The 18,627-nt window shown below is 48.3% G+C and overlaps 1 protein-coding gene across 4 annotated transcripts in view; it reads left to right on the top strand.

The window, feature by feature from the left end:
• LOC122940139 (alpha-2-macroglobulin-like) overlaps nucleotides 1-18,627 on the top strand; it is a 196,390-nt gene that overhangs the window by 27,214 nt on the left and 150,549 nt on the right. For all 4 annotated transcript variants that reach the window (XM_044296528.1, XM_044296526.1, XM_044296529.1 and 1 more), the window contains exons 10-12: nucleotides 14,205-14,314; nucleotides 14,424-14,591; nucleotides 15,857-16,093. In XM_044296528.1, the coding sequence (XP_044152463.1) occupies nucleotides 14,205-14,314; nucleotides 14,424-14,591; nucleotides 15,857-16,093 (515 nt within the window). The remainder of the gene's footprint in view (nucleotides 1-14,204; nucleotides 14,315-14,423; nucleotides 14,592-15,856; nucleotides 16,094-18,627) is intronic.

Raw genomic sequence — 18,627 nt, 5'->3', positions numbered from 1 at the left:
GTAAGGTACATACTTAGAGTTGAGCGAATTAAAAAAAAATTGGATTCACCGGCAGTGGCGTGCCTAGGGTGTTTGGCACCCGGGGCGGGCCCTTTCTCTGGCACCCCCCCAATACTTTAAAAAAGTTGGACCCCTCACAGTAGTATTGCCCTCATTGTACAACCTTCACAGTAGTTTTGTACAGATGTGTGCCCTCTCACAGTAGTTATGCCTTCTCTGTGCTCTTTTCAGAGTTGTAATGCCCTCTCTGTGTCCCCTTCACAGTAATAATCCCCATTGTGTCCCCTTCATAGTAATAATCCCCATTGTGCCCCCTTTATAGTAATAATCCCAATTGTGTCCCCTTCATAGTAATAATGCTCATTTTGCCCCATTCACAGTAATAATGCCCATTGTGCCCCCTTAATAGTAGTAATGCCCACTGTGCTAGTAATGCCCTCTGTGCCTCCTCCATAGTAGAAATCCCTATTGTGCTCCCTTCACAGTAATAATGTCCACTGTGCCCCTTTCACAGTAATAATGCCCACTGTGCCCCCTTCATTGTAGTAATGCCCTCTGGCTCTGTGCCCCCCCATAGTAGAAATGCCCATTGTGCCCCCTTCACATTAGTAATGCCCTCTGTGCTCCCAGCTGTTTGAAGAGAGGGCAGCGCTCATATGAGAGCTGCTTTCTCTGTTCTGTTCACCTGCTCGCCGTAGCATTTGCAGTGATGAGCAGGTAAACAGAGCAGAGAAGGCAGCGCTCATGCAAAAAAAAAAAAAAAAAACGGACAACCCCTTTAAAGACATACTTGGAAAACATTACATACAGTGCTACAGAACATACAGGGTCATACAGCACCACATATGTTCCTCTTACATCCAGTGACTTCTCTTTTCTGATGTAGATATTCTCTTTCCTCTTAGACCAGACCACCATGATGACTTCTTTTAGCCGCGCCCCCTCTCTGCAGAGTTTAACAGACATCTTACTTTCCTACTTTTCCATCATCCTCCCAGCTTCCCCATCCTGCCATTCCCAATACTGTGTCCACTGTGCTCCCCAATACGTTCCTGCAGAAACAGGTGGTACCACACACCCCTTTATATTGTGTGCTAGTACAACCCCCCCCCCTTCCTTTCAGATCAGACCCCCATATAAAACCTTAAATGAGATCCCCCATCTCAGACCAAACCCCCTTTAGACCTCTATGTCAGACCCCATATAAGACCACAGTTTTATACCTCAGATCAGACCTCCATTAGACCTCTATGTAAGACCCCGACCAATATCAGACCTCAGATAAGACCCCCATATAAGACCCCCATTAGACCTCCAGACCCCAATATCAGACCTCCAGACCCACATATTAGACCTCAGACCAGACCCCCATAAACCTCAGACCGGACCCCCATATCAGACCTCCAGACTCCCACTAGACCTCCAGACCCCATTAGACCTCCAGGTACCCATATCTGACCAACAGAAGACCTCTAGACCCCCCAGTCAGACCTCCAGACCCCCGATCAGACCCCTATTAGACCTCCAGACCGCCCAGTCAGACCTCCAGACCCCAATCAGACCCCCATTAGACCTCCAGACCCCCCAGTCAGACCTCCAGATCCCCAATCAGACCCCCATTAGACCTCCAGACACCCCATTCAGACCCCCAGACCCCAAATCAGACCCCATTAGACCTCCAGACCCCAAATCAGACCCCCATTTGACCTCCAGACCCCAAATCAGACCACCATTTGACCTCCAGACCCCAAATCAGACTCCCCAGTCAGACCTCCAGACCCCCACAGTCAGACCTCCTGACCCCCCCAGTCAGACCTCCAAACCCCCCTGTGAAACCTCCGGATCGCCCCAGTCAGACCTCCAGACCCCCCATAGACCACTCCAGACCACCATTAGACCTCCATATCAGACTGTAAAATAATAAAGTATCTTACCTCTCCTGTCACCACTCTTCCTGTTCTGGCTGTCTTCTCAGGGCCCGCGCTGCACTGAGATCAGCTGACCTCCTGCAGCGTCAGGTCAGAGTGGCTCTGTACATCCTGAGGCAGCCTGGACACAGCAGCGCGGGCCCTGAGAAGAGCGAGCAGGAGGATGGGTAAGTACTGTACAGCACTCACAGCGCTTCTCTCCCCCTCCTCCTGCAGACTAGTGAGCCCCCCCCCCCCACCCCCGGGCACGCCACTGTTCACCGGTTCGCCATTTTTTTAAAAAAAAACTTAGTTCGATCTGAATTTATTCGTGGCTAATTGCATTTAAAAAAACGGCTATTTCCTGGCTGCAGAGAGCCTCTATAGTGGTGTAGAACACTGTGCCTTTCAGTAACACGCATAGGGAGTCTGCTTTGGTAGTGAAATAAAACAGTGAGTCCATATGACATGCAGATGACAGACGTCGCTCTGAGAATCACAGCACACTTCACTTATTTGGGTAGTCACGGGGCCAAAACTGACCAAATAACTCAAGTGTGAACCCAACCTTACAGGTTATTGTTAGCACCAAGAAGAAGTGCACTCCTTTTACACCGTCGTCAGCGGATTCAATGTTGATGTCTACAGAACCTGTTATATTAAACGCTTATACAAGTAGAGGCCCCCGACAGAGTGGAGTGTCAGCAGTAAGTTTGTGTTGACGTCACTGATTATTTTGCCCTTCCTTTGATCCGTCAGAACAATAACCCACAAAAAACGGATCCTGTCTGTGGTGCATCTGCCTTCACTCGGTCAGCATTTGGTCAGTAATCCATCAGTATTGCTAATGCCAAAAAAAAACCAGGAGTGGATCCAAAACAGAGATGACACGTGAATGAAATCTTTGCATGTCTTCTGTGTTTTGTATCCACTCCTGCTTTTGGCTACCAAATCACAAGCCAATTTTGATAGGAACATACAGGCCTTACAGCTGCTACACAGACAGGATCCATTGTGCGTCTCATTTTTCCTTCCTTCTGACAGATCAGAAGAAAGGTAAAATAAATTATGATGTCAGCCAGTCCGAAAGGCAAAATAGTGGCCATCATGAAGTGGGGAGGGTGGGAACAGCATGAGAAGTCCACAGAGTGGCCCTATGACATAGTGGTGAGGTAAAAGCAGCATGAGGAGGCCACAGAGTGGCACAATGACAGTGTGGAAGTGGCAGCAGCATGAGGAGACACACAGAGTGGCCCAATGACAGAGTCTGTAGGTGGTGATAGCATCAGAAGGCCACAAAGTGGCACAATGACAGAGTGTGGAGGTGGCAGCAATATGATAAGACCACAGAGTGGTACAATGACAGAGTCTGGAGGTGGCAGCAGCATGAGGAGACCACAAAGTGGTATAAAGACAGAGACTGGAGGTGGCGGCAGCATTAGGAGGCCACAGAGTGGCAAATAACAGAGTCTGGAGGTGGCAGCAGCATTAGTAGGTCGCAGAGTGGCACAATTACAGAATGTGGAGGTGGCAGCAGCATGAGCAGACCACAGAGTGGCACAATAACACAGTCTGGAAGTGGCTGCAGCATGAGGAGGCTGCAGAGTGGCACAATAACACAGTCTAGAAGTGGTTGCAGCATGAAGAGGCCACAGAGTGGCACAGTTACAGAGCTTGAAGGTGGCAGCGGCATGAGCAGACCACAGAGTAGCACAATGACAGAGTCTGGAGGTGGCTGCAGCATGAGGAGGCCACAGAGTGGCACAATGACAGAGTCTGGAAGTGGCGGCAGCATTAGGTGACATAGTGTGGAGGTGACAACAGCATGAGCAGACCACAGAGTGCCACAACAACAGAGTCTGGAGGTGGCAGCAGCATGAGGAGACCGCAGAGTGGCACAATTACAGAATGTGGAGGTGGCAGTAGCATAAGCAGACTACAGAGTGGCACAATGACAGAGTCTGGAGGTGACAGCAGCATGAGGAGGCCGTAGAGTGGCACAATGTCAGAGTATGGAGGTGGCAGCAGCATCAGGAGGCCAAAGAGTGGCAAGGTGACATAGTGTGGAGGTGGCAGCAGCATGAGCAGACTACAGAGTGGCACAATGACAGAGTCTGGAGGTGACAGCAGCATGAGGAGGCCGCAGAGTGGCATAATGTCAGAGTCTGGAAGTGGCAGCTGCATCAGGAGGCTACAGAGTGGCAAGGTGAAATAGTGTGGAGGTGGCAGCAGCATGAGCAGACTACAGAGTGGCACAATGACAGAGTCTGGAGGTGGCAGCACTATGAGGAGGCCACAGAGTGGCACAATGACAGAGTCTGGACGTGGCAGCAGCATGAGGAAGCAACAGAGTGGCAAGGTGACATAGTGTGGAGGTAGCAGCAGCATGAGGAGGCCACAGAGTGACAAGGTGACATAGAGTGGAGGTGGCAGCAGCATCAGCAGGCCACAGAGTGGCAAGGTGACATAGTGTGGAGGTGGCAGCAGCATCAGGAGGCCACAGAGTGGCAAGGTGACATAGTGTGAAGGTGGGTGGCAATAACAGTGAACTCTGAAGATGGTGGGTGACAGAAGGAGCAATTGGCATCAGATGTGTGGCATCAGGTGGGTGGCAGCATCAGAATAGTAGCCAGAAGAAACCGGTCTCTTTTGTCAAAGTGTTGGTGTGGCACCATGGATGATCCAGACCAGGCATTCTCAACCTGCGGCCCTCCAGCTGTTGTAAAACTACAACTCCCACGATGCCCTTCTGTAGGATGAAAGCTGTAGGCTGTCAGGGAATTATGGGAGTTGTAGTTTTGCAACAGCATGCCTGATCTAGACTGATGCATCAGGAATTGGTGGGTGGAAATACTAGCTGATACACGCCTTATTAATCTTGACAAAGGTCAGTCTCTCCATATTTTAAGCAGACAGGCGAGTTCTTCTTGGGGTAACTATGGCCCCCGCCGCACTAAACACGTGCTCTGATGCCACACTACTGGCCGGGCAGGACAGCTTTTCCAGGGCAAACTCGGCCAGTTGTGGCCACAAATCTAGTTTGGCTGCCCAGTAGTCCAGCAGTTCTTCATTGATGGCTGGCAGGGTGAACTCCAAGTATGCCACCACCTGCTGGTTCAGGTTCTGCTCCAGGTCTAGATGCTTCTGCTGGTAAGTAGTTTCTTCACTAGGCGGGTGAAGAAAGCTGCTCATCAGCGACTCTAGACTCAGGCTGCTGCTGATGGAGTTGGTACTGCTCCTACCACCCCACCCCTCCCCAGCAGCCATGGCTGTGAAATGTGAGCACAGAGGGCACCCCTGGTCAGCCCTGTGAAAGGATGGACGATGGCGCAGATAGGCAGCCGCCAACATACTACATAGGATGTCTCTATAGTAGTTCAGTTTGTCCTCCCTCTCAGCGGGTGTAAAAAAGGCCCCCATTTAGGAACGGTAGCAAGGTCCAACAAGGTGGAGAGCCAGAAGTAATTGTCACGGAATGTGTACAGGTAACAAGGCAAAGCAACATGTATAAACGACTCGCTGGATCCAAAAACTAAGGAACCAAGGGAGACCCCTGCAGAAGACCTGGCACTTTCCCTGGCTGCTCAGCCTATGCAAAGATCCGAATGGTGGAGGTTTGCATATCCACGAACCTTGACTATAAAGCCCTGAGCACCCTACAATAGTGAGGGGACACGACCGGCTCCCTACACAAGACACGGAGGGAGTCAGGGTCACCTGGGATCCAGCAAACAGATATTAACAGTTAAAGGTACACTTAGCTTTGAAGCAAACAGGAGGACAGATCAGCGTGCACACACACTCCAGGAAGTAATATAAGCCGCCCAGAAAAGCATTCTGGGGAGGTATTTAAAGGGAAGCAATTAACACATGACAGCTGAGAGAGGCTGACGAGAGGAGGAGCTGAATACCACAACACAGAAATTCAAGGAGGAGGTTCTGAAAGGCCTCTGTCAGAGCTTCTCAGCTGTCTGGTTGTGACAGTACCCCTCCCTCTACGAGTGGACTCCGGACACTCAGAACCCACCTTCTCAGGATGGGACCTATGGAAAGCCCTGATGAGACGAGAGGCCTTAATGTCCGTCACTGGGACCCACATCCTCTCCTCAGGACCATACCCCTCCCACTGAACAAGGTACTGAAGAGAACCGCGGACAAGACGAGAATCCACAATCCTAGATACCTGAAATTCAAGATTCCCATCAACCATAATCGGAGGAGGAGGCAAAGGCGAAGGGTACAATGGGTTGAACATAAGGTTTCAATAAGGACTTATGAAAAACATTATGGATCTTCCAAGTCTGAGGAAGATCAAGACGGTATGCAACAGGATTGATGACAGACAGGATTTTGTAAGGCCCAATAAACCTAGGACCCAACTTCCAGGAGGGAACCTTCAATTTGATATTCTTGGTAGACAACCACACCAGATCACCAACATTCAGGTCCGGACCAAGCACACGTCTCTTATCAGCCACACGCTTATATCTCTCACTCATGCTCTTTAGATTATCTTGAATCTTTTGCCAAATAGATGACAAAGACGAGGAGAATCTGTCCTCATCAGGTAAACCAGAAGACCCCTCTCCCGAGAAAGTCCCAAACTGTGGATGAAACCCATATGCACCAAAAAATGGTGACTTATCAGAGGACTCCTGACGACGGTTATTTAAAGCAAACTCAGCAAGGGACAAAAAAGAACACCAATCCTCTTGATTCTCCGCCACAAAACAACGCAGATATGTCTCCAGATTCTGATTGACGCGCTCTGTCTGGCCATTCGACTGCGGGTGGAAAGCAGAAGAGAATGACAACCGAACCCCCAAGCGAGAACAGAAAGCCTTCCAGAATCTGGAAACAAACTGCGTGCCCCTATCAGAGACTATGTCTGAAGGAATACCGTGCAATTTGACAATGTGATCAACAAATGCCTGCGCCAGCGTCTTAGCATTGGGCAAACCAGGAAAAGGGATGAAATGCACCATTTTGCTAAAACGGTCCACCACCACCAGAATCACAGTCTTCCCCGAGGAACGAGGCAGGTCCGTGATAAAGTCCATGGACAGATGTGTCCAAGGACGGGAAGGAATGGGTAAGGGAAGGAGAGGACCTGATGGCCGTGAATGAGGGACTTTGGCACGAGCGCAAGTCTCGCAGGCTGCCACAAAACCCTCAACCGACTTACGAAGCGCAGGCCACCAGAATCTCCGAGCGATGAGATCCAGTGTGGCTCTTACCCCCGGGTGCCCAGCAAGGACCGTATCGTGGTGTTCTTTAAAAATCTTGTGTCTTAAAGCGAGAGGCACAAACAACCTCCCAGGAGGACAAAGATCAGGAGCCTCTGACTGGGCTGCCTGCACCTCTGCCTCCAATTCAGGAAAAAGAGCAGAGACCACCACACCTTCAGCCAAAATGGGACCCGGGTCTTCAAAATTCCCGCCTCCCGGAAAACAACGTGACAGGGCATCTGCCTTCACATTCTTAACTCCAGGGCGGAACGTGACAACAAAATTAAACCTAGAAAAGAACAACGACCATCTGGCCTGTCTCGGGTTCAGACGCTTGGCTGACTCCAAGTAGGCCAGATTTTTATGGTCAGTAAATACGGTAATAGGGTGTCTGGCTCCCTCTAGCCAATGGCGCCATTCCTCAAAAGCCAACTTGATGGCCAACAATTCCCTATCTCCCACATCGTAATTTCTCTCTGCGGAGGAGAGTTTTCTTGAGAAAAAGGCACACGGTCGCCAATTGGCAGGAGAGGAACCCTGAGACAAGACCGCCCCCACACCCACCTCAGAAGCATCAACCTCAACTATGAAGGGTAACGAAACATCAGGTTGCACCAAGATGGGAGCGGAAGCAAAACTCTCCTTGATATCAGAAAAAGCCTTACGCGCCTCTACTGACCAAGAAGAAAAATCTACCCCCTTTCTGGTCATATCAGTGAGTGGTTTAACAATAGAAGAATAATTCAAAATGAACTTCCTGTAATAATTGGCAAAGCCCAAAAAACGCATCAGCGCCTTTTGATTCTCAGGAAGCTCCCACTCAAGCACAGCGCGGACCTTCTCGGGGTCCATGCGAAAACCAGAAGCGGAGAGAAGAAACCCCAGAAATTGAATTTCTGGAACCGCAAACACACATTTTTCCAGTTTCGCATATAATTTATTCTCCCGCAGGATGAGCAAGACCTGACGTAAATGTTCCTTATGAGTTTTGAAATCGGGAGAAAAAATCAAAATGTCATCCAAATACACCAATACAAATTTTCCCATCAAATGATAAAAAATGCTGTTCACGAAATGCTGAAAAACGGCTGGGGCATTCATCAAACCAAAAGGCATAACCAAATTCTCAAAATGGCCCTCAGGGGTATTGAAGGCCGTCTTCCATTCGTCCCCTTCTCTGACCCTGACCAGGTTGTATGCCCCTCTTAAATCTAATTTGGAAAAGACTTTAGCCCCAACAACCTGGTTAAATAGGTCCGGGATCAGAGGAAGCGGATAAGGGTCACGAATTGTGATATTGTTCAGCTCCCTGAAATCCAGACAAGGTCTTAAAGAACCATCTTTTTTCTTAACAAAGAAAAAACCAGCGGCAACAGGTGACTTTGAGGGTCGTATGTGTCCCTTTCTCAGACTCTCAGAGATATAAGCACGCATAGCGATCCTCTCAGGTTGGGAAAGATTGTATAAACGAGATTTAGGCAGCTTGGCGTCTGGGATGAGATTAATAGGGCAATCGTACTCCCTGTGCGGGGGCAAATCCTGAACTCCACTCTCAGAGAAGACATCCGAAAATTCAGAGAGAAAAGATGGTACAGTCTTAGTAGCAACCTCAGAAACAGATGTCGTGAGGCAATTCTCTCTGCAAAAGTCACTCCAACCATTTATTTGCCTTGCTTGCCAATCAATGGTGGGGTTATGTTTAGTGAGCCAGGGTAGCCCCAACACTAGAGGAGTCGGCAAACCGCTAAGGACGAAACATGACACATCCTCAACATGAGCATCACTCACAATTAAACGGATATTGTGAACTATGCCCTTTAATGACTTCTGAGAAAGTGGAGCGGAATCGATAGCAAACACAGGAATATCCTTTCTCAAAGCGCACACCTGGAAACCATGAGTTATCGCAAAGTGATTATCAATGAGATTGACCGCTGCTCCACTATCCACAAAAATCTCACAAAAAATGTTCTTGCTCTCTAGCGCCACCCTAGCCGGCAGGACAAAACGGGAACTACAAGCAAACGGAAAATCTTCAATCTCCGCCTCAATCCTGCCAATAGTAACAGACGGAACATTTTTCAAAGATTTTTTCCTCTTTGTTTCTTTATTATACCCAGAGAACTGCCTGAATCTCCTAGAGGGACAAATATTTGCCAAATGATTAATACCTCCACAACAAAAACAAACCCTCCCATGCGGGCTGAATCTTCTATTGTCAGAAGCAATCAACCCCAGCTGCATGGGCTCCTGCTCAGAAGGGGCTGACAGCGACTGAGACCCCTGCGCAGAGAATGGGACCGCTGCACAGTCCTGGGACCGAGTATGACAGGAAGGAGAGATCTCTCCTCTCTCTCTAAGACGCCTGTCAATACGAACGGCCTGAGACATAGCAGAGTCCAAAGAAATAGGCCTTTCATGAAAGGCAAATGCATCTTTCAATCCCTCTGAAAGACCATGGCAAAATTGACTTCGGAGTGCAGCATCATTCCAACCAGTATCAGCTGCCCAACTCCGAAATTCTGAGCAGTATATTTCTGCGGATTGTTTACCCTGGCATAGGAGACGTAGTCTAGACTCCGCCAGAGCAATACGATCCGGATCATCATATATCTGACCCAGGGCTAAAAAGAATTCATCCACTGAACGGAGGGGCCGTGCCCCCTCCGGCAGCGAAAAGGCCCAGGACTGAGCGTTACCCCTGAGCAGCGATATAATGATCCCCACCCTCCGTTCCTCATCACCAGAAGAATGGGGAAGAAGGCGAAAATGGAGTTTGCAAGCCTCTCTAAAACGCACAAAATTCTCACTACCCCCGGAGAACGTATCCGGGAGCGAGATCTTAGGCTCAGAACAAGCTCCATGAACGCAAGCTGAACCGGTCACTTGAAGCTGAGAAAAAGTCTTACGGAGGTCAGCTACCTCCAATGAAAGACCCTGGAAGCGTTCAGCCAAAAGTGAAACCGGATCCATGCTTAAGACGGTTTTGGCGGCTTATAATGTCACGGAATGTGTACAGGTAACAAGGCAAAGCAACATGTATAAACGACTCGCTGGATCCAAAAACTAAGGAACCAAGGGAGACCCCTGCAGAAGACCTGGCACTTTCCCTGGCTGCTCAGCCTATGCAAAGATCCGAATGGTGGAGGTTTGCATATCCACGAACCTTGACTATAAAGCCCTGAGCACCCTACAATAGTGAGGGGACACGACCACCGGCTCCCTACACAAGACACGGAGGGAGTCAGGGTCACCTGGGATCCAGCAAACAGATATTAACAGATAAAGGTACACTTAGCTTTGAAGCAAACAGGAGGACAGATCAGCGTGCACACACACTCCAGGAAGTAATATAAGCCGCCCAGAAAAGCATTCTGGGGAGGCATTTAAAGGGAAGCAATTAACACATGACAGCTGAGAGAGGCTGACGAGAGGAGGAGCTGAATACCACAACACAGAAATTCAAGGAGGAGGTTCTGAAAGGCCTCTGTCAGAGCTTCTCAGCTGTCTGGTTGTGACAGTAATCCCGCTGCCGAATGGTGACAATTCAGCTGTCACTACCCAAGCAAGTGAGCATGCAGCGGGCCATTTGCGCAAGTGACTTGGAGGGACTCCCTGCCTCCATCTCCACTGCATACTGCCACAGTGTGTCTGAGTCCTCTGCCTCTTCTTCCTCATTGCCCTGTAGTTCCTCTGACTGCTCCTGCTCCTCATCTCCTGTCCCCTGTGTAGAAACACCACCCATTTCGCTATACATTGCTTGTGCTCTAATGTCCTCCTCCTCCTCCTGTTCAGCCCCCACAGGGCTTACGTGGCCGTGAGATCTAAGCGCCACATCTCCAGTCCCCTGACCATCCAGATTTACCAGCATCTGTTCCAGTACATGAAGCAGTGGAATAACATTGTTCATCCCATAGTCCTGGCGACTGACAAATAACGTGGCCTCCTCAAAGAGCCTGAGCAAACGGCAGGTGTCATGCATGAGCTGCCACTGGCTGACATCGAAGTTACACAGGGGAGTACTCCTGTCGGCTTGGATCTTCAGGAAATCATTTGTGGCCTTTCTCTGTTCGTACAGTCGGTCCAACATATGGAGGGTAGAATTCGAACGGGTGGAAGCATCGCATATCAGCCTATGTTAGGGGATGCCGTTCTGCCTCTGCAGCTCAAGGAGGGTGTGTTTTGCGGTGTACGAGTGGCTGAAGTGCATGCAAAGTTTCCTGGCCATTTTTAGGATGTCTTGCAGATGGGTGGAAGACTTCACGAACCGCTTGACAACCAGATTGAACATGTGTGCCATGCAGGGCGCATGGCTCAGCCCTTCTTGATGCAGCGCCGACACAATGTTCTTCCCGTTGTCGGTCACCATGTTTCCGATTTTGAGTTTTTGCGGAGAAAGCCAGGATTCGATTTCTTGATGAAGGACACGAAGCAGTTTCTCCCCTGTGTAACTCCATTCGCCCAGGCAAGCGAGGTGCAAAACAGCGTGACACTGCCGTGCCCTGCACATGTGGTATGCTGGAGGAGCACTGGGAATTGTCCCTGCAGTGGAGGCTGAGGACACGGTGGAGGATGAGGAGGCAGAGGCGGACATTGTAGCAGGACCAGCGGCGTGAGAATGTGGAGTTAGAAGCGGCAACACCTGGCCAAGTTGCTGGTGTGGCTGTGCAGGAACCACATTCACCCAGTGGGCCGTAAAGGACATGCAATGTCCCTGACCGTAGTTACAACTCCACACGTCGGAGCTGCTGTGCACTTTGGCAGAAACCGACAGGCTCAAGGACTGTCCCACCTTCTGTTCTACATATTTGTGCAGAGCAGGTACAGCCTTTTTGGCAAAAAAATTATGGCTTGGGACTCTTCACCTCGGCTCGGCACAAGCCATCAGTTCTCCAAAAGGTGCAGAGTCCACCACTTCATCCAGAAGGGAAAATATTTTGGACTTAGAGTAGATTAAAAAATAAAGAAGCTATAAGCAACTGTGCAATATCCTGCCGATGCTTCCATATCTCTGCTGGTCTCTACTTCCTGGTCCTATATCAACATGCAGGAAATACCTGCTCAGCCAGTCACTGCTTGAGGGAGGTCTCTGCTGCGGCCAGTGATTGGCTGAGCTAGAAATTCTTATTGAAACAGCCTGGACCGGGAAATAGAGACCACTGGGGATCTGGTAAATATAAAAATAAGAGCAACGGGTGATCACAAAGGTGCTTTCTTTAAAGGGAATCAATCACCAGTTTTATGGTGTCCTAACTAAGGGCAAATAGTCACAGGTCTCCATAGCGAAATTCTGGGTCACTTTGTTTGATTGACCCAGTTGTTTTGATAAAATCTTCCACTAAACAGCTCGAGTGCATACCGAACAAGTCCTGATATTCATGAGCTTCTGAATTGTCCCACCCATCTGCCGCTGATTCATATGGTTATAAACTATAGGGACTCATTGGCATGTGCTGGAGCTGTTAGAACCTAGCAGCAGAAAACTGGTGACAAATCCCCATTAATTTTTTAACTGGCTACAACCCCTTTTTTTATCAAAAGATTTTTTTTAAATCAAAAGATTGTGATGTCTTTTTTTATCACACGGAGATTCATTCAGCACCTATGCTATTCTACTAAAGGAACAAGTTATGTATGCTGGGTATATAAAGTGGAGGGACATGCGCACTATCACTTCATTCAGAGAGAGGACTTGGCAACCCCATGCTTTTGGGATCAGCGGAGGGTCTCATCACCTGTGGATAGGTGATAGATATTTTTCTCTTTAAATAACAGAGAGCTTGTCTGGTGAATTGTAGTATTACATGTACTGCAATCCAGCGGTCCCCAAACGCCGGGCCGCGGCCCAGAACCTGGCCCTGGAAGATTGTTTGCCGGGCCACGGCAATACAAAGGAGCGGAGACGCCAGGCACATGCATGCGTGTTCCTTGCGTCCAACTGTGATGCCGGCCAGCCACTGCCACCAATGAAAATGCTTTAAAAGGGGGTTAGGTCCCACTGCCCCACCAATAAAAATGCTGAAAAGGGCTTGGGAGGGAGGAATTGGTTAGGTCCCACTGCCCCACCAATGGAAATAAACATGACGGCCCGAGGGGGGAGGGGGGTTGTCGGCATCCAGTTTCAGCTAGTATCTGAGGGAGTGAGCAAGAGAATGACCTGCAGTTCCTCTTCCATGTCACCTTGAAAATATCAGCAGTGCAGCAGAGCCCAGTGCAGCAGAGCCCAGTGCAACAGAGCCCAGTGCAACAGAGCCCAGTGCAGCAGAGTCCAGTGCAGCAGAGTCCAGTGCAGCAGAGCCCAGTGCAGCAGAGCCCAGTGCAGCAGAGTCCAGTGCAGCAGAGCCCAGTGCAGCAGAGTCCAGTGCAGCAGAGCCCAGTGCAGCAGAGCCCAGTGCAGCAGAGCCCAGTGCAGAAGAAACCAGTGCAGCAGAGCCCAGTGCAGCAGAGCCCAGTGCAGCAAAGACCAGTGCAGAAGAGACCAGTACAGCAGAGACCAGTGGCCACTAGACCCTAGTCAGTTTTGTGCAGACAATTCAGATATAGTTACCATGTCAGCTTGAAATAAAGGCAGGGAGATATCAATGTAATAGATGTAATCGTTATATAGTGTTATATATTTTATTTTGCACCTTGTGTTTTGTTATGCACGTGAATCAGTCAGCGCCGACCAGCGCCCCCCTAAGACCCTCCCACCACCTAAATCCCAGCCCAGAACCCCCCCACACCCCACCAGGTCCCTGGGAAAATTGTCTTGCATGAAACTGGTCCTTGGAGCAAAAAAGGTTGGGGACCACTGCTGTAGTCCACTCAAATAAATTGCCAATAATGTTATTCATGACCAAGCTGGTTATGCTAGACCAGGAGATGAGGATGGAACCTTATTTTATAATAGCTAAAAGCCCTAAATAGATATACATACAGGCGTATTTTTTTGAAGCCCTTTAAAATGATGGTTTGATTGCAATTAACATTTTGCTTGCCCTATGGTCCATCTTGCCATTGTAAACATCTTGAGAAGTCTTCTGCCTGTTTTTTTGTTATAACTAATGAATGTTCCTTCTTCATATAGGAATTGAGTTATCAACAACAACTGACACCAGAATCTTAGATGAAAATGTTAAAGTCTATATTTTTGGCTCCGACACCACTTATAAGCCAGGAATCCCAATGAGAATCCAGGTGACTTACACTACATCACATCTTTACTCAAGTGATCTCATCAACACATCGTCCACTATCAATGTTGTGAACAATTTGCTGCTTACCACCTCTATCATTCAATATATAGGTTAAAGTATCGGATGCCAGTGACACCGTAATCCCAGGAAAACAAGTCCACCTCACTTGTAACTCTAAACCTGACACAATTGTCAAAACCCTGGTGACAGGCCCGGATGGAATAGCTTCCTTCAATATAGACAATACTATTGGCTGGAAGGGCAGAGTATCCTTCACAGTATGTACCAGTTGTTTCATTTATTTCTATTTCTTTGCTTAAGCAATAAAGTAAATATCCATCTACCAGTGACCCATCAAGTAAATACAAGTCTCTATATTAAAGGGGTTCTGCACTTTGTTTAAACTGATGATCTATCCTTTGGATAGATCATCAGCTTCTGATCGGCGGGGGTCCGACACTCGGGACCCCCGCCGATCAGCTGTTTGAGAAGGCAGCGGCGCTTCAGCAGTGCCGCGGCCTTCTTATTGTTTACCGCAGGCCCACTGACGTCACGACTAGTATCGCTGGCCTGGGCAGGGCTAAGCTCTGTTCACTTGAATGGAGCTTAGCCCTGCCCAGGCCAGTGATACTAGTCGTGACTTCACTGGGCCTGCGGTAAACAGCGAGAAGGCCGCAGCGCTACTGGAGCGCCGAGGCCTTCTCAAACAGCTGATCGGTGGGGGTCCCAGGTGTCGGACCCCCACCGATCAGAAGCTGATGATCTATCCAGAGGATAGATCATCTGTTTAAACAAAGTGCAGAACCCCTTTAACAAAAACTTACAATGAAAACAGCTACATCATGAGAACAGAAAATGCTACTCCCTCCTTCCTTTGTTTTATCTAATACTATTCATTCCTTATCGTCTCTTGTCTTCCATATTTTCCATATTTCACTGCCGCGCTCACTGATGACCTTTAAAATAAATGTATTGTATTGTGTTGTGTTTTCCATGTTTTCATCTATATTTTGTAAAATAAAATCCTGAAATTGGCTACAAAGCCTCAATAATATGCTGACACATTCTGTAGAGATCACTTCTCAACAGTCACTTCATTATCATCACAGGCAGATTTTCTTTATTATTTTTAAATGTAACAATTATAAAGGTGAAGGCAAATAACACAGGATTCACCATTTAGAACAGGTCAAGGTCTTGGCTTACCTCCTCCCCTCCCTGCATAATGGCCTCTGCCACAAAGCATGTCCGCCATCCCCACCTATAGAAGTCATGTCCATGAAGCTGCAGTAATACAAAGGTAGCTGCCCCCAAACATGTGCAGGAAATAGAATTAATAATCAGAAAAATGTAATAATTGAATATATTTTTTTTTTTAATGTAAAGATAATATTTTTAAGAATCTGCTTTTAACTGGTAAAAATATAGATAAGCCAATCCAAAAAAGAATGATAAGGCAAACTTTGTTTCTTAAGGAAACTAAGAGCTGGATCTGGAGGAATGTCTAGAGATCCGTTTAACAATTTTATCACTTTTCTTCCAGGCAACTGTAAACCAAACCGACTACACACCTCCTGATCAGTCTGACTCTAAAGTTCCCAGCAATGTGTTTGCACGCCTGGAATTATCACCTTTTAATTCTGATATTAGCAGCTTTATTAAGATCCATCCTCCGGGTGCTATCCTCCCATGTGATGGGCAGCAAGAAGTGAAGGTGGATTATATCATCAAACAAAACGAACTACAGGAAGGAGTCAGCCATCTTCATTTACATTATCTGGTGAGTACCAAGGAAAGATGGGCATTTCAGTAATAAATGTTTGCATTATTTTTACCATACCAGCTGCATCAGGATTAAATGGAACAACCATATTAGCTAGAAAATATAACATGGGACATAACTTTTTGCATCCAAATACTAAGGCCCTGATTTATTAAGACCGGCGTGATAGGACCTGTATTGCTGGAGGAAGCATTTAACCACTTGCCGCCGCGCTAACGCCGAAAGGCGTCATTGCGGCGGCTCTCCCAGGCTACGCTAACGCCAATAGGCGTCATCTCGCGTGAGCCGAGATTTCCTGTGAACGCGCGCACGCAGGCGCGCGCGCTCACAGGAACGGAAGGTAAGCGAGTGGATCTCCAGCCTGCCAGCGGCGATTGCTCGCTGGCAGGCTGGAGATGTGATTTTTTTAACCCCTAACAGGTATATTAGACGCTGTTTTGATAACAGTGTCTAATATACCTGCTACCTGGTCCTCTGGTGGTCCCTTTTGTTAGGATCGACCACCAGAGGACACAGGTAGCTCTGTAAAGTAGCACCAAACACCACTACACTACACTACACCCCCCCTGTCACTTATTAACCCTTTATAAACCACTGATAAGCCCATATAGACTCCCTGATCACCCCCCTGTCATTGATTACCCCCCTGTCATTGATCACCCCCCTGTAAGGCTCCATTCAGAGGTCCGTATGATTTTTACGGATCCACGGATACATGGATCGGATCCGCAAAACGCATACGGACGTCTGAATGGAGCCTTACAGGGGGGTGATCAATGACAAGGGGGTGATCACGCATATAGACTTCCTGATCACTTCCCTGTCATTGATCACCCCCCTGTAAGGCTCCAATCAGACGTCCGTATGATTTTTACAGATCCACTGATACATGGATCGGATCCGCAAAACACATTCGGACGTCTGAATGGAGCCTTACAGGGGGGTGATCAATGACAGAGGAGTGATCACCCATATAGACTCCCTGATCACCTCCGTCATTGATCACCCCCCTGTAAGGCTCCATTCAGACGTCCGTATGATTTTTACGGATCCACGGATACATGGATCGGATCCGCAAAACACATACGGACGTCTGAATGGAGCCTTACAGGGGGGTGATCAATGACTGGGGTGTGATCACCCATATAGACTTCCTGATCACCCCCTGTCATTGATCACCCCCCTGTAAGGCTCCATTCAGACGTCCGTATGATTTTTACGGATCCACGGATACATGGATCAGATCCGCAAAACACATACGGACGTCTGAATGGAGCCTTACAGGGGGGTGATCAGGGAGTCTATATGGGATGATCACCCCCCTGTAAGTCTCCATTCAGACGTCTGCATGTGTTTTACGGATCCACGCATCCATGGATCGGATCCGCAAAACGCATACGGACGTCTGAATGGAGCCTTACAGGGGGGTGATCAGTGACAGGGGGGTGATCACCTCATATACACTCCCTGATCACCCCCTGTCATTGATCACCCCCCTGTCATTGATCACCCCCCTGTCATTGATCACCCCCCTGTAAGGCTCCATTCAGACGTCTGCATGTGTTTTACGGATCCACGCATCCATGGATCGGATCCGCAAAACGCATACGGACGTCTGAATGGAGCCTTACAGGGGGGTGATCAATGACAGGGGGGTGATCACCCCATATACACTCCCTGATCACCCCCCTGTCATTGATTACCCCCATGTAAGGCTCCATTCAGACGTCCGTATGTGTTTTGCGGTTCCGATCTATGTATCCGTGGATCCGTAAAAAACATATGGACGTCTGAATGGAGCCTTTCAGAGGGGTGATCAATGACAGAGGGGTGATCAGTGACATGGGGGTGATCACCCCATATACACTCCCTGATCACCCCCCTGTCATTGATCGCCCCCCTGTAAGGCTCCATTCAGAATTTTTTTGGGCCCAAGTTAGCGGAAATATTTTATTTAATTTTTTTCTTACAAAGTCTCATATTCCACTAACTTGTGTCAAAAAATAAAATCTCACATGAACTCACCATACCCCTCACGGAATCCAAATGCGTAACATTTTTAGACATTTATATTCCAGACTTCTTCTCACGCTTTAGGGCCCCAAAAAAGCCAGGGCAGTATAAATACCCCACATGTGACCCCACTTTGGAAAGAAGACACCCCAAGGTATTCGCTGAGGGGCATATTGAGTCCATGAAAGATTGAAATTTTTGTCCTAAGTTAGCGGAAAGTGAGACTTTGTGAGAAAAAAACAAAAAAAAATCAATTTCCGCTAACTTATGCAAAAAAAATTCTATGAACTCGCCAGGCCCCTCATTGAATACCTTGGGGTGTCTTCTTTCCAAAATGGGGTCACATGTGGGGTATTTATACTGCCCTGGCATTTTAGGGGCCCTAATGTGTGCGAAGTAGTTTGAAATCAAAATCTGTAAAAAATGGCCGGTGAAATCCTAAAGGTGCTCTTTGAAATGTGTGCCCCTTTGCCCACCTAGGCTGCAAAAAAGTGTCACACATCTGGTATCGCCGTACT

Source organism: Bufo gargarizans, chromosome 6, assembly GCF_014858855.1.
Source record: "Bufo gargarizans isolate SCDJY-AF-19 chromosome 6, ASM1485885v1, whole genome shotgun sequence".
Lineage (NCBI taxonomy): Eukaryota > Metazoa > Chordata > Amphibia > Anura > Bufonidae > Bufo > Bufo gargarizans.
This window is presented reverse-complemented; position numbering and strand designations above follow the sequence as displayed.